The sequence below is a fragment of the Lonchura striata genome, chromosome 19 (assembly GCF_050655825.1).
Source record: "Lonchura striata isolate lonStrDom1 chromosome 19, ASM5065582v1, whole genome shotgun sequence".
Classification (NCBI taxonomy): Eukaryota; Metazoa; Chordata; class Aves; order Passeriformes; family Estrildidae; genus Lonchura; species Lonchura striata.
Genome location: NC_140721.1, coordinates 4,087,895 through 4,101,468, shown reverse-complemented (window position 1 = coordinate 4,101,468; position 13,574 = coordinate 4,087,895). Strand labels below are relative to the sequence as shown.

The window sequence follows — 13,574 nt, the reverse complement described above, 5'->3', positions numbered from 1 at the left end:
CCCACCCCGAGCCCCGCGGGCAGGACGCGGCCGAGGGCGCTGCCAGGGATGGTGCCCGCGCTGCTGGGACAGCCTGAACCAGGGCACTCTTTGCACTTGAACGCTTGGCTGGCGCCCTGACATATTGGGGTTGATGACTCTGGCACTCTGTATTTCCTTTGGCTACATGCAGCTGGGGAGGGCGGTTTAACCCCTGCCTGCCCACGTCCTGCTCTGCCAGCCCTGCCACTTGTGCGGGGCAGGGCTGCTCCCGGCTCCTGCAGGCCCTGGCTCCCAGAACCAGGAGGAGCAGGGCTGGGAGCAGCCTGTGTCCTTCAGCCTTGAGGGGCTGGGGAAGTTTTGCTGTGAGGTAGGCACAGCAAGGAGGTGAGACTGGTGGAAGGGGTGATGGAGCCAGCTCCCCCTATTCCCCCCCGCTCTCCTTGGGGTGGCCGGGGGGGCAGCCGCACATGCTGCTGTGCCACCACCATCCCCTCCTCGTCCTCCTCCTCCTCCTCGCCGGTGCCCAGACCCCTGCGGAGGGTCGGCGTGGCTGCGTGCGGGGGGACGCTGAGCTCGGCTCCCCCCGGCGAGGCAGGGGCGGGAGGCGGGACGCGCTGCCATTGCCGGGCGGCACCTCCTTCGCTGGGTACCCTTGGCAGAGGCGCGGCGTGTGCCCGGGCAGGCGGCCGTGTCCGGCTCTGCCATCCAGCCCCCGCCTGGGCCGCGGCCCCCGCCTCCCGCCCGCGCCCGCCGCCTTTGTTGTGAGATGCGAGCGGGCTGAGCGCCGGCACAGCCCTCCGAGCATGGAGCCGCTGAGCCACCGCGGCCTGCCTCGCCTCTCCTGGATCGACACCCTCTACAGCAGTACGTGGCCTGGGCTGGCGGGGGGGCGAGGGGGGCGAGGGGCTGGCTCGCCCCTACCTGTTGTGTAACGCTGCGTCGCGCCGGGCAGGGATGCTGTGCCGGGCAGGGATGCTGTGCCGGGCAGGGATGCTGTGCCCGGCAGCCCGGGCTGGGCGTCCCTGGCGGAGCCGAGCCGGGGCAGGGGGCTGGCGGTGCTGGCAGGGGGTTGTGCTCCCCACCGTGAGCATCCCGCGTGTCCTGGTGGGCACTCCGGCATCCCCCGGCTCTGGGGACCCGCTGCCCGCTCCGGGAGCTGCGTGGGCCGGGTGGGTGGCGGTGGCCCCAGCGCGGGGGGCTGGCTGGGGCTGGAGCAGATCGTTCCCGCGGGGGGCTTTGGGGATGGGGATGGGTTTTGGCCCCCGGTGCCATCGCCGTCCCTGCGCGGCGGTGGGAGGACGCCTCTCCCTGCCTCCCCGCCTGCCTCAGCCGCGATGCTGGCAGCGAGCTCCAGGCGCGGTGCCGGTGCTGTGGCAACGCGGTGTCGGTACCGGGGGCTGGCGGCCGGCGGGGCCGGGGGCGTCCTGCAGCAGCCTGGGGGTGCGAACCCCCCGATGCCACGGACGGGCGGCAGGGAGGAGCGAGCCCCGGAGCCGGGCCGGTCCTGGTCTCATGGCAGATGTCTCAGACGTGGCCAGGGGACGTGGGGGCTCGGTCACAGGGTCCCCGGTGTTATTTGGGGGCAGCGTTGAGCTGTGTGGGATCCCGGGGTGGGGTTTGGGGTGCAGTGTTGAGCTCGGAGCCTGGTGCTGGTGGGGCAGAGGTTTGGCACGGGTGCGTGGGAAGGTGGGATGCTCCGGAGCATGCTCCAGGCATGGATCTGGCATCTGCCATGCCCTAGAGGGAGCAGGGGCCGCCAAGGGTCGCGTTGTGTAGGGCTGAGCCCCCTCCCCAAGTTTTCCAGCCCAAAGCCTCTGATGTCCACAGCCAGAGGCCACATCCAGCAGCAGCAGCCCCGGGGGCTGGGGTGGCTGTGCAGGCGTTTGGGCTGGAGCCCAGGGGGCCACATCCAGCCCCAGCCTCTGCACCCTTCTTCCCAAGCACGGCATCTCTGCAAAACCGTGCTCTGCCATCCCAAATCCTGCTCCACCTGCCCTGCCCAGGGCATGGGGGAGGCTGCTTGGCATGTTCGTATTTTGGAGGGTGCAGGGCAGGGTCCAGCCTTCATCATCCCACTGAGCAAGGCAGTGATGGTGTGGAGGAGATGCTGTTGTGTTGAGCCACCCTTTAGCAGAGGCCCACGGAAGCAGGTCCGAGGCCAGCTCACACATCTGTGTTGTCATGGTGAATTTTCACCCAGGCACAGGGAAACCGTGGCGCTTCCCCAAAATCTCACAGGCTCTGTGTGAATGTTGGGCTTTTCTTGGAAGTGGGATGGAGTGGGTGGGCACTGGGCTGTGCCCACACGCTGACAGGGTGTCAGGGAACAGCACGTGTCCAGCTGGAAATGCCACCCTGAGCTGCTGTGACTGTGCTCTGTCTGGGCTGGGCAGGAGCCAGCTGCTGCCCTTGGCTGAGCTCCCTCTTGGGGACCATCGTGCTGGCAGTAGCCTGGGAAGATGTGGCAAAGCAAAAACATTTTCCTGGGGAAAATAATCCCTCCTGGGGATGCGTTCCTGGCCCTGTCACCCTGCTGGGGCCATGTGCCAGCTCACAGGGCCTCTGCCCTGATGGGTGGCAGCATCCCTTGGTGCAGTGTGGGCTTGGATCCAGCTCAGGGCCCTGGGGCTGTCTGTGGGGTTGGGGCTACAAGGCTGTTTCAGGTCGGGGTGTCCTTGCCCCCTAGAGTGGCTCCCTGGGCCAGGCTTCCTCCCTGCCTGGGGTGCAGTAGGAGGATTTCCATTGCTGCTAAAAATCAGGAGCAAAAATAGCACTGGGTTTTGGCACGGGCACAGACCAGGCTGCAGGGGCAATGCAGCGGTGGGGGAGGAGGGAAGGAGATGCTGGGTTTGGGCTGCCTGGGTGGCACAAGCACCCCATGGACAGGGAGATGCAGGGGACAACCTCTCTGTGTCCCCTTGCCCATCAGTGTCTCCCTTGCCCGTCCTGGCTGCTTGGTGGTGCTTGGTCCCCTCCCTATAGCAGCTTCTGGGGTTGCTGGGGAGGTTCCTGTGCCCAGGCTCCCCAGGTGATGCCCCTCAAATACTGCACAGCTTTGGGTGGCACAGCTGGAGCCGTGGGGACATGGCTCTGTCCTGGGGACAGCGCAGGGTCCCTCTCCTTGGTGCCTGTAGATGTCATCCCCAGGTCTGTGGGGCTGGGATGTAGATCTGCTAGCAACTGGATCCAGGTCGTTCCTGCATCCCTGCAGGCCAGTCCCTTCCCTCTCCATGCCACCTTCTTCCCAGCACTGCTGCAGGTGTCATCTCCCAGGGTCCCCAGCTGCCTCATTAACGCTCTGTTCCTCATTACTTGGATGCTGAGCCAGCCCACCTGGGTTGCCAGGACTGCCACAGTGGCAGTGCCACTCTGGGTGTCCCTGTGGTTAAGCCTGGAGCTGCAGACCTTGGCCATGGTGGAGGGAAGGCGATGGCACCTGATGGTCTCTGAGCTGCTGGGACCATCAGCTTTGGCCCCACTCTGCTGCCTTGGCTCCCCCTTAGACCCCACCTGATGGGAAAAGGAGCTTGGGGGAGAGTTTTGGGTTGCTCTGGGGCATTCCCAGCCTAGGGACAGCCCCTGGCTGAGGTGGCTCAGGGGAGCTGTGTGGGGTGGGTGTCCTGGGGAATCGTGGGGGACACCAGTGCTAATGAGCCTTATGCATGGTGCTGGAAGCATCACAGCTGGGACCTGTCCAGGACAGGAGAGAGGATGGACACCCCACCATGAGGAGGCAGGGCAGGTTAGAGCCAGGGATCCATTTTTCCTGGAAGCTGAGGACCAGGGGGTATTATGGTTGGGGCAGCGGGCAATCCAGTCAGCTCCCGGGCTGGAGGTGGGCTGTGGTGGCCCCACAGCCTCTGAGGATTGTTATCAGCTAATTGCTAAAGAAGGAAGGTCTGAGAGGGGCTGTGGTGTCCTGGCAGAGATGTGGTGCATCTGGCCCATGTCACAGCTCTCCTCCAACCCCGCTCAGGTGCAGGATGGGACTCTCCATCCCTCCCCACTGGCACTGGCAGGGCTCCTGGCCTGAGCACGCTTTGCAGCGCTCTTTGATTTAAAGATTTATCCACTTTCCCTAGGAAGCAGGATGTAATATTAATGTGCTGAGCGGTGTTGGTGGGAGCCAGGGGAGTCCTTGTCCAGGATGACCAGGGCCGTGGGGACATGGAGTGGCAGCTGTGTGGGGTTTGGTCTGGGGTGGCTGCTCTGACCCCAGTGCACCCCGTTTTGGCCAAGTTATCAGCTGGGGTCTTAGCTGGGGTCTCCCCAGTGTCTGTGCCCAGGAAGCCTGTGGGGATGTGACTTCCAGGGATCCATGGGGCTGCTGGATGGGAGGGGAGCGAGGGGGTGGTGTTGGATGAGCCCCCTGCCTCTTTGGGAGCTGCCGAGGGGCTCCTGGCCACAAGCATGGCTGGGGGGTGCTGGGTGCACCCCACGGCCGCCCCTGCCGCAGCCGGGCTCCCTTCCCCCTCCCCTTTGTCAGCATCTCGGGGCTGCTGCAGCCACCTCTTCCGCCGCCACCGAGCCGCTGCCGTTCCCATGGTAACAGGCTGGGATGTACCCCGGTCCCCGCTGCCCCAGGGCCCCACTGCAGACCCCCCCCCCCCGCCCGCACACCTGGGGCTCTGTCCCCCGAAATGGCTTCCCCTGGGCCTTGGGTGATGGGGGACTGTGGGTCAGTGTGGGGCACCCCAAAATGGGTGCTGTTCTGGGGGCGCGGGGGCCTCATCCTGCGCTGGGGGTGCAGCCCCCCTCCGTCCCCCATCGGGGAGGCAATGGAGCCCTTCTGCCAGGGGGGTGGCACTGCCCTCCGCCCTGTGGGTCCTGCCCCGCATTTCCACGCTCCGAGGAGTGCGGGCATGGGCAAGGAAGGAGGATGGCGGCTGTGGCTGCCAGCCCAGCCCGTCTGTCCCCGGGGATGGCACAGGGACGGCGGCCGGCGGGCAGGCAGGGCACAGCCACTTGCATGGGGCTGGAGCGTCTGGCAGAGCAGCTGTCCCTGCGCAGACGAGGCTGTCGGGCCTCTCGGTTCGGTTAATTATTCAAATATAGGGAAGTGTGTCGAGCAGAGGATGCCTGCGGGGCCGAGGATGCTCGCTGTGATGTGCGATGTCTCCTTGCCTGCTTGGCTGAGCGGGCAGCGGGGCTGGGCTGGGCTGTCCGTGAGTGGCCCCGGGACGCGGGGACAGCTGCCCGCGGGTAACCACAGGCTGGGCTGGGTGGCCCCGGTGCCACACGGTGACCCTGAGCCGCGCCTGGATGCTCACGGCCACCCTCTCTCACCCCGGCAGACTTCAACTATGGCGCGGACGACTACGACGCCGAGGGCAACGAGGAGCCCAAGGCGCTGCCGGAGGGCTCGGAAACCATGCCCTACATCGATGAGTCGCCCACCATGTCCCCCCAGCTCAGCGCCCGCGGCCAGGAGAGCGGGGACGGTGTGTCACCCACGCCCGCCGATGGCCTCGGCACAGGGGTAGGTGCTGGGGGCGCGGGGCTCTGGGGTCCGGCTCGGCTCTCGGCGGTGCTTGTGCTGCTCTGCTGCTGCTGTGACCTGGGGGGGGCTGTGCCCGGCAGCCCCATTTCTGCTGGCCGTGGCAGTGTGGGCACCGGGGAGCGGCAGTTCGGGGGATGCCGTGCCCGTGGGACACGCTGTGTCCCTGCCCCGCAGTGCCACGCCGGTGGCAGAGCCAGGAGGGGATGGGCTGGCCGGGGTCCCGGGGCGGGGGCACGGCCGGGCGGCTGGAAGCGGGGAGTTCCCGGGTGCCAGCTCCGGGAGCCCTCGGGGACAGGGAGGTCCCGGGTGCCAGCTCCGGGAGCCCTCGGGGACAGGGAGTTCCCGGGTGCCAGCTCCGGGAGCCCTCGGGGACAGGGCGCTCCCGGGTGCCAGCTCCGGGAGCCCTCGGGGACAGGGAGTTCCCGGGTGCCAGCTCCGGGAGCCCTCGGGGACAGGGAGCTCCCGGGTGCCAGCTCCGGGAGCCCTCGGGGACAGGGAGCTCCCGGGTGCCAGCTCCGGGAGCCCTCGGGGACAGGGAATTCCCGGGTGCCAGCTCCGGGAGCCCTCGGGGACAGGGAATTCCCGGGTGCCAGCTCCGGGAGCCCTCGGGGACAGGGCGCAGCGGCTCCGCCGGGCTGCCGGCTCCATCTAGTGGCACTCGGGACTTGTCACCAGCAGGGCTGGGGACACAAAGTGCCCCCCTCCCGCTCTGCACGACTTCAGCGTAACCCCTGCGCGTCCTCGGGGAGCCCTTTGGTTTTACAAAAGAGGAGGAATGCCCGGAGAGCTGCGGGCATTCCAAAGGGAAAAAAGTGAGGTTTTTTCCCCAGAATGAAAGTTTCCACAAAGCCCGGGTGCAGTAGGGTCCAGGCAGGCGCCTTGGCCCCTCGGGGTTAGTGCGGGGAGCAACCGCACGGCCCCGGGCTGGGGGATCCCCCGGCGCTGCCGCTGCCCGGGCCAGGAAAAGTTTAGTTTTATTTTTGTCATGGAAAGAGTTAAGCTTCTGACCCGGATGCTGAGGCAGAAAAGGGAGAGGTGTGGCTTCCTCCCCAGGGTCGCCCTGCACAGCATCGTGGTCCCTGCACCCAGCGCCCCTGGGGAGGGAGAGCAGGGTGCTGCCTCTGCCACCGCCCCCCGGGGCTGTCTCTGAACCACTCGGGCTTCGGGCTCCTTGTCCCCCCAGCACAGCCCTTCGACCCCAGCCCTGACATTCCGGGGCTGGGCTCTGACCCGAGGCCAGCAGGGACAGCAGAGGGTGGCTCTGGGGGACAGGGCTGGGGAGAGATGCTGGCAGAGGGATGTCCCTGAGGGCTGGTGGGGCACACTGGCTCTGGGCACAGGCAGGGACGTTGACTTGGTTGTGACAAACAGGATTGGGAAGTGTTGGAGCTCGGTGCCAGCTCTACCTCCCTCTCTTTATCTGGAGCTGCTTGTGCTGGGGCTTGGCAGAGCTCCCTCCAATACCAGCAGTGTGTGCCCAGCCCTGCGAGGGGCACAGGCTTGTGCTGGTGGCACAGGGTGCCAGGTTCAGCCCATTGCTCTCCTCCAGTGAGGCAGGACTGCTGGCACTGCCTTTGAGAGGGCTGGAGGAGGTTTCTGGTGGGGCATTTCATCTTGCAGGCTCCTGGGGCAGCTGTAACCATGTCTGGGGCCTGTGACTGCCGTGTGCAGACACATCTTAACCCTCCCTGTCCCACCGTGGGATGTGCTTGTGGTGTGGAGTCGGTGTTCCAGCCCCTGCCTGGGTACTGCTGGGTTTGGCACTGTGGGTAGCTTTCCCCTGGACAGGGACCATTCCCCACTCCAGGGAGCTGACCATGTTGGGCAGGCTTGTGGTGCAAAGGCTGAGCTGTGGCTTGGACACAGGCTCTGGAAAGTCCCTGTGTCTGTGTCCCTGCCCACATCTCACAGCAGGAGTTTGTTGCAGACTCTGATGCGTGCAGGGAGAAGAGATGGCTCCTGTGGGCAGAGCACATGTAGCCACTGGTTCCCCTTTTGCTTCTGAGGAGCCCGGGGGAAACTGCTGAAACAGCTCTTGCATTAGTGTCCCCTCCTCCAGCCTGCTCTTGCCTTGCCATGCAAGAGTCCCTCACAAGTGTCCACAGTGTCCCTCACAAGCACCACAGCAGTGCTGGTGTCCCCATGTCCCTGCCCGGGGTTCAGGCTGAGGTGCCAGCTGCTCCCTGCGGGATGTGCGGCAGGTAGGAGGGGACACACACGGCTCAGCTCTGTGACACTGCTTCAAGTCCCCTCTGGGCAGGGAGAGCTCTGGCACCTTCTGGAGGCGCACAGCCGGGTCCCCATGCGGGACGCGGTGATGCTGCTGCCCTCCAAGGTCACGTCTCGCTGGTGGCAATCCCCACGGTCCTGCTGTGCTTTCCCACGGGACACGGGGGTCCGGAGGGCTACAACAGAAGGGATGCTCTCCCACCGCCGGAGGGCCTGGCAGGGGAACCCCTCCCCGCGGCTTTTGCTGGACACCCCTCGGGAAAGCCGGCCGGGGAAGGCGGCTGCCGCTCGGCCCGGCCTTGACCACGGGCGGGCTGCGGCGGCGGAGCAGCCCCACCTCCATAGCCCGAGAGCATTTCCTGTAGGAGCGCGCAGGGCGGAGCGGCGGGCCCGGCTGGGGCGCGGGGCGCGGGCAGCGGCCCCTGCACCGCCGCGGCCCCGGCGCCGAGCGGAGCCGCCCGGCCCGCGGCTGCCGGCGACTCGCCCGGAGCCGCCGGGGACCGGGAGGCCGGAGCTGGGTCAGGCTGGAGCACCGGGGATCCCATAATGGCTCCTTTCATCCCGCGCTGGTGGCCGGCGTCCAGAGCTGAGTCAGGCTGGGGCAGCTCAGCCGCGTGAGCCCCGCGCCTCTGGAGCCTGGTGGGGTCCCCTCTGCGCCCCGTGCCCGGCCAGCCATGGAGGAGGAAGAGGAGGCCATAGGGTACCTGGATAAAGTGCTGGAGGATGAAGATGACTCTGAGCCAGGAACCCCCACCAGCCCCGTGTCTCCGTTTTCGGCCGGCGACAAGGTGGGCAGCGGGGGGACGCTGCCTCCGTGCTGGGCAGTGGGTGTGGGGACAAGGGCATTTTGCTGGTGCTGGTGATGCCCAGGTGTTGGCACGGCTCCTGGGGCGATGCGGAGGGTGCTGGCGGGGGAGCAGAGCTGGGAGCAGCGGGAGCATCACTGCGGCCCCACCACACCCCCAGGACTGCCTGTGGCCAGGGGCACGGCGCAGGGCTGTGCCAGGCTCCAGGTGTGGAGGGCTCAGAGTGGGGTGACCACCCAACTGTCCTTCCAGGGGGGTGTAGAGCCACACGTGCTGCAGGGTGGGAGCTGCGCGGCTCAGCAGAGCCGGCACCGGATGCTCAGGAAAGGGCTCGTTTTACTCTCTGCTCCATTGGCTCGGCTATTGGCCGATTCCCACACTCGGCCACCAGAAACCCCGAAACAGTCCCAAAACAGAGCTGTGGGGTGGACCTGGGGAGACCCCTGTGCTGGCAGGTACAGCTCAGCATCCTTTTCATGCCCACCCTGCCAGGGTGCCTGGGTGCTGGAAGAGGGCTCTGGCCCTGCCTTTCCTGGGGTCCCCTGCCTGGGGCAGCCACACGGTCCTGATTTAGAGTCACTGCTCTGGGTCACGGGGGTCCAGCTGACATTGTCCCCGTGGGGTGTGTGGGCCCCGAGCGTGGGTGGGCCCCTTATCTCCTGAGCTCCTGCGCAGGGCCCAGGCTGGGGAAGCAGGAAGAGCCCGTGACTAATGTGTGGCAAAGAGCCCACGAGCTCTTTGAATAAAATTGGCCCCCCCGTGCACCCTCCTGCTGCGCTGGTCACCCTGGCCCAGCCTTCATGGGACAGCCTGGCAGGATGGACACTCTGTTGTCCCAGCAGTGCCCAGGGCTGGCTGATGGACACTAGAGTGGGGCAGAGAGATGCTGATCCTCAGCCATGCCCACCTTGGGGCTGTGCCCCCCAGGTGTTTGCAGCTGCCACCTCCCCTGGCACAACAGCCAGGGCTGGCATGGGCAGAGGTGAGACACGTCCCCCCCAAACTATCCTGAATGTCCCAGAGTGATGCCCCCATGGCTCTGCTTGGCCCTTGTCTGAGTGGCAAAGCCTGGTCCTCAAGTGTGATTTTTAAGAGGAGAAGCCAAGGTGTGACCAAGGATGGTCCGGGGGCTGGGATATCCACGCCTGGGCACTGGCAGAGCCTCGCTGAGGGTCCCAGAGCCCCCCCAGCCCGGCCATCTCCCTGCCATGAGGGTCACAGCACAGGAACATCAGTGCTGCAGCAGACCTGGGTGCTGGGACGTGCCCTGGTGCCACTGGGCGGTGCCGGCTGGGGTGGCACTTCCCAAGGGAAACCTCAGCCGAGGGAAAGGGTGGTGCTGCATCACGTGGGAGCCCCGTCCAGTGCCAAGCATGATTTCACTGGGCGTCTCTGGACTCTGCCCTGGAGAGTCCTGCCATGCCGTGCGCCACCCTGGAGCGCTGCCAGCGGCACCGGGCTCCTGGCCAGCCCGGAGCAGGGAGGGGACAGGAGCCAGCACAGCAGCTCGTGGCTTCCCCAGCTGGCTCCAGACGGGCTCTGCGGCCCATCGGGCACATGCCCACGCCTTGCCACTGAGCTTCCCCGACACTGGCAGGGACATGTGCCCATGTGGGGATGCCAGGAATGGGCTGGTGGGATGAGGAGTCTCCTCCTGTGCCACTTGCTGGCTTAGCCAGGCTCCTTGCTGTGTCCCACAGGGCGAGCGGGAGGCCGGCAAAGGCCTGGAGATGCGGAAGTTGGTGCTCTCCGGTTTCCTGGCCAGCGAGGAGATCTACATCAACCAGCTGGAGGCCCTCTTGTTGGTGAGCACAGCCCCCAGGCTGGACAGCCCCTCCAGGGATGGATGGATGGATGGATGGATGGATGGATGGATGGATAGATGGAGTAATTTTTTCCTGGGTGGTTTCCCCCAGCCATGTCAGCCTGAGTGGGAGCAAAGCTCCAGAAGCCACACCGGGGCCAGCTTTTCTCTGTCTACCCCCATCTCACCTCCCCTGCTGCCCATGTCCCTGTTGGGGACATATTTATAGCCCTGTTTCCTCTTGTGGACTTGCTGACCTTCAGGGCGAGACGCTGTTGCACAACACGAGGTCACCGCCGCTGCAGGGGAAGTCTGAGGATGCACGAGCTTGGAGTGCCCCTTGGTCCAGCTGCCAGCCCTGGTCCAGCTGTCCCAGGCAGCCCTCACTGCCAGCTCAGATCCTCCTCATCCCCAGTGTTCTCCTCTTAGCCTTCATCTCAGACTCTCCCTTCTTTGGCAGCCCATGAAGCCGCTGAAGGCCACAGCCACCACGTCGCAGCCTGTCCTCACCCTCCAGCAGATCGAGACGATTTTCTACAAGATCCAGGATATCTATGAGATCCACAAGGAGTTCTATGACAGCCTGTGCCCGAAGGTGCAGCAGTGGGACAGCAATGTCACCATGGGCCACCTCTTCCAGAAGCTGGTATGCACCTTCCCTGGGTCTTGCTCGACTTGGAAGAGGAGAAGGGCTGGAGTTGTGATGAGTTTGAAGTTGTGATGCCCGCAGGGGCTGTGCCCATGGATGCCATGACCATGCTGGGGAGAGGAGAAGGAGAGGCCAGGTTGAAGGGCTGTAGCTTCAGCTTCTGCTGTCCAGGCACTTGTTATCTCTCTGCTGGATTTTGGAAGTTTATTGAAGCACAGGCTGGGCAGGAGCTCCACCATCCTGCCCTGAGCAGGAGCCAGGCATGTGACCCCCAGCTGGCTGAGTGTCCTGCCAGGAGGGGACAGCTCTGGGTAGTGTCACCTCAAGGGCTGCCTGACCCCTTGGGTGCTGTGGGGGGCTTCAGCACCCTGCTGGTGCTTGGCTAACCCCCACTCCCCACAGGCCAGCCAGCTGGGGGTCTACAAGGCCTTTGTGGATAACTACAAAATCGCATTGGAGACGGCGGAGAAGTGCAGCCAGAGCAACTACCAGTTCCAGAAGATCTCAGAGGTAAGCTGGGCTGGGGCTGTGCCAGTGGGACAGGGCTGTGCCCGGGCTGTCCCTGCAGAAGGGGAAGAATAGTGTCCTTGTGGCTGAGCTGACCGTGTCTGCCCCGTGGAGATGCTCTTCCTGTCCTGTGGACTCGCCAGCACTGTCCCCAAGGGCTGGGCCACTGGGGACTCTGTCGTGGTCTTTTGGGCATTGCAGGAGGTTGTCCCCACTTGTGCAAGCTCAGGTTGGGCTCAGCCTGTGCTGTCACCACCCCATGCAGTGTCAGTGAGTGCTGGGCACCTGTGGCTCATCTCCTGCTGCCTGCATCTCCGTGCCTGGATCCCCTTCAGAAATGGGCACCTCCACGGCTACAGCCTGGGCTCCCTGGTCCTGTTCAGCTTGGTGGCACCATCGCCATGTCCCAGCTGCTGGGCACAGCCAGAGCTGCTCCCAGCCAGGCAGGAACCCACACTCCTTCACCCAGCACCTGTGTGTGGCTTCCAGCACGGCCGGGCTGGGGCCAGGGGCAGACACCAGGGTGCAGGAAGGGTGGGGGGCACCCCATGACCTTGAGCCATGACCTTCCCCCACCCCAGCCCCCACGGGCTGTGCTGATGGCCCTTTCCCTCCCTAGGAGCTGAAGGTGAAGGGCCCCAAGGACTCGAAGGAGAGCCACACGTCCGTCACCATGGAGGGTACGGCGGGCGTGGGGAGGGGGAGCAGCCTTGCGTGTGCGTGGGTGAATTACCGAGCCCTTTGTGTGCCTGGAGCCGGCGGGGAGGGGGGGTCGCGGCTCTTTAGGATGCTGGGGGCGTGCGGCAGCCCCCCACCCCCTGGCCAGCGCTCCTCCCCGCCCGCGGCTGTGCCGGGGCCGGAGCGGCGCCGCAGCCGGGCTGAGCTGCTGCGGGGCGGCAGCGATGGCTGCGCGCAGACGGGGCTGCCATGGAAATCCTCGTCATTGTCCGGCTCTGCTGTAACTGCACCTACGGTGAGGCGAGGGGGTGCGGCTCCCATTTGGGGTGCCGGGAGGGAGAGATGCCGCGGGGTCTGTGCCGGGAGGGGGGGTGGAGGCTGCGTCGTGCTCTGCAGGCTGAAGTTGGGAGCGTCTTTGTTCCAGGCTGGATTGAGTCATCTTGGCTCCGGCACACGCAGCCACGCGTTCGCTGTCCCCGCCGGGCAGGGGCTCTGCCAGTGGTGGGACAGGAGGAGCTGGGGTGGGCAGGGGGATCCCGGGCTGGGGGACCCCCCTTGTCTCCGGCTGTGCTGTGTGGATGGTGATGGGAAGGGGTCTCCATCTGTGCTGTGTGGATGGTGATGGGGAGGGGTCTCCATCTGCCCCAGCGTCGTGTGGCTGCAATGTCCAGCTCTCCATGGCTGGAGGGAGAGGCACAAGGCATCCCTGCCTCTGCTGCCCGTGTGTCCCAGGCTGGCAGGACTGTGTGCACAGGGAGCCCCTTGCTCCTCTGTTGTGCTGGGACAACCCCTCCAGGGGCTCCCTGGAGCTTTGTGTGTGTCTGTAGTGATGGCAGCAGGAGGGTCCATCCTTCCTGTGGGTCTAGGATGGTGGAAAAGGGGGACACCCTACCTGTCACCTTTATCCCAGAGCAGGGTTCTTGCTGGCTGTCACAGGGAGCAGGGCTCTTGTTTCACCCTCTGGCAGGGAGCTGTGGGGGTGCAGCCTCTGGTTAGGGTTCAGCATGGCATCGTCACCTCCTGAGCAGAGACCCCCTGCTCACCCTGTCCCAGGACTGGGTGCAGCACCCTCTGGGATCACAGGGATGGGAACCCCCACGACAGCCCAGGGTGAGAAGGTGGCACCTTTCCCTCCTCTCCCATGGCCCAAAACCTGACTGCTCTCAGCCCTGGCAGTTTGGGGAAGTGCTCCAAAGTGAAAGGAAGCCCCAGAGGAATCAGCCTGGCTGGAAGCAGCCTGAGGAGACATGCATGTGGCCAGGCACAGGGAGCAGCACTGTGAGTGGGCTCTGTGCCTTTGGCTGCCCATAGAGATGGGGAGGAAGAGAAGGGTCTGTCTGCTTCCACTGAAATGTGCCTCTGAAGAGCCTCTGGGGCTGTTTCCTGCTGGGAGGGTGTGTGGCAGGAGAAAGGTGTTGT

The 13,574-nt window shown here is 65.5% G+C and overlaps 1 protein-coding gene across 3 annotated transcripts in view; it reads left to right on the top strand.

The window, feature by feature from the left end:
* Nucleotides 1-13,574, top strand: part of ABR (ABR activator of RhoGEF and GTPase) — a 38,116-nt gene that overhangs the window by 8,277 nt on the left and 16,265 nt on the right. The window contains exons 1-6 of one of the 3 annotated variants that reach the window (XM_021524950.4): nt 607-846; nt 5,277-5,461; nt 10,218-10,322; nt 10,782-10,967; nt 11,373-11,480; nt 12,097-12,157. In XM_021524950.4, the coding sequence (XP_021380625.2) occupies nt 786-846; nt 5,277-5,461; nt 10,218-10,322; nt 10,782-10,967; nt 11,373-11,480; nt 12,097-12,157 (706 nt within the window). In that variant the 5' untranslated portion in view covers nt 607-785. Of the gene's footprint in view, nt 1-606; nt 847-5,276; nt 5,462-8,151; nt 8,500-10,217; nt 10,323-10,781; nt 10,968-11,372; nt 11,481-12,096; nt 12,158-13,574 lie in introns of those variants that run through there. The other 2 variants (XM_021524951.3, XM_031506483.3) reach the window with 2 other exon arrangements.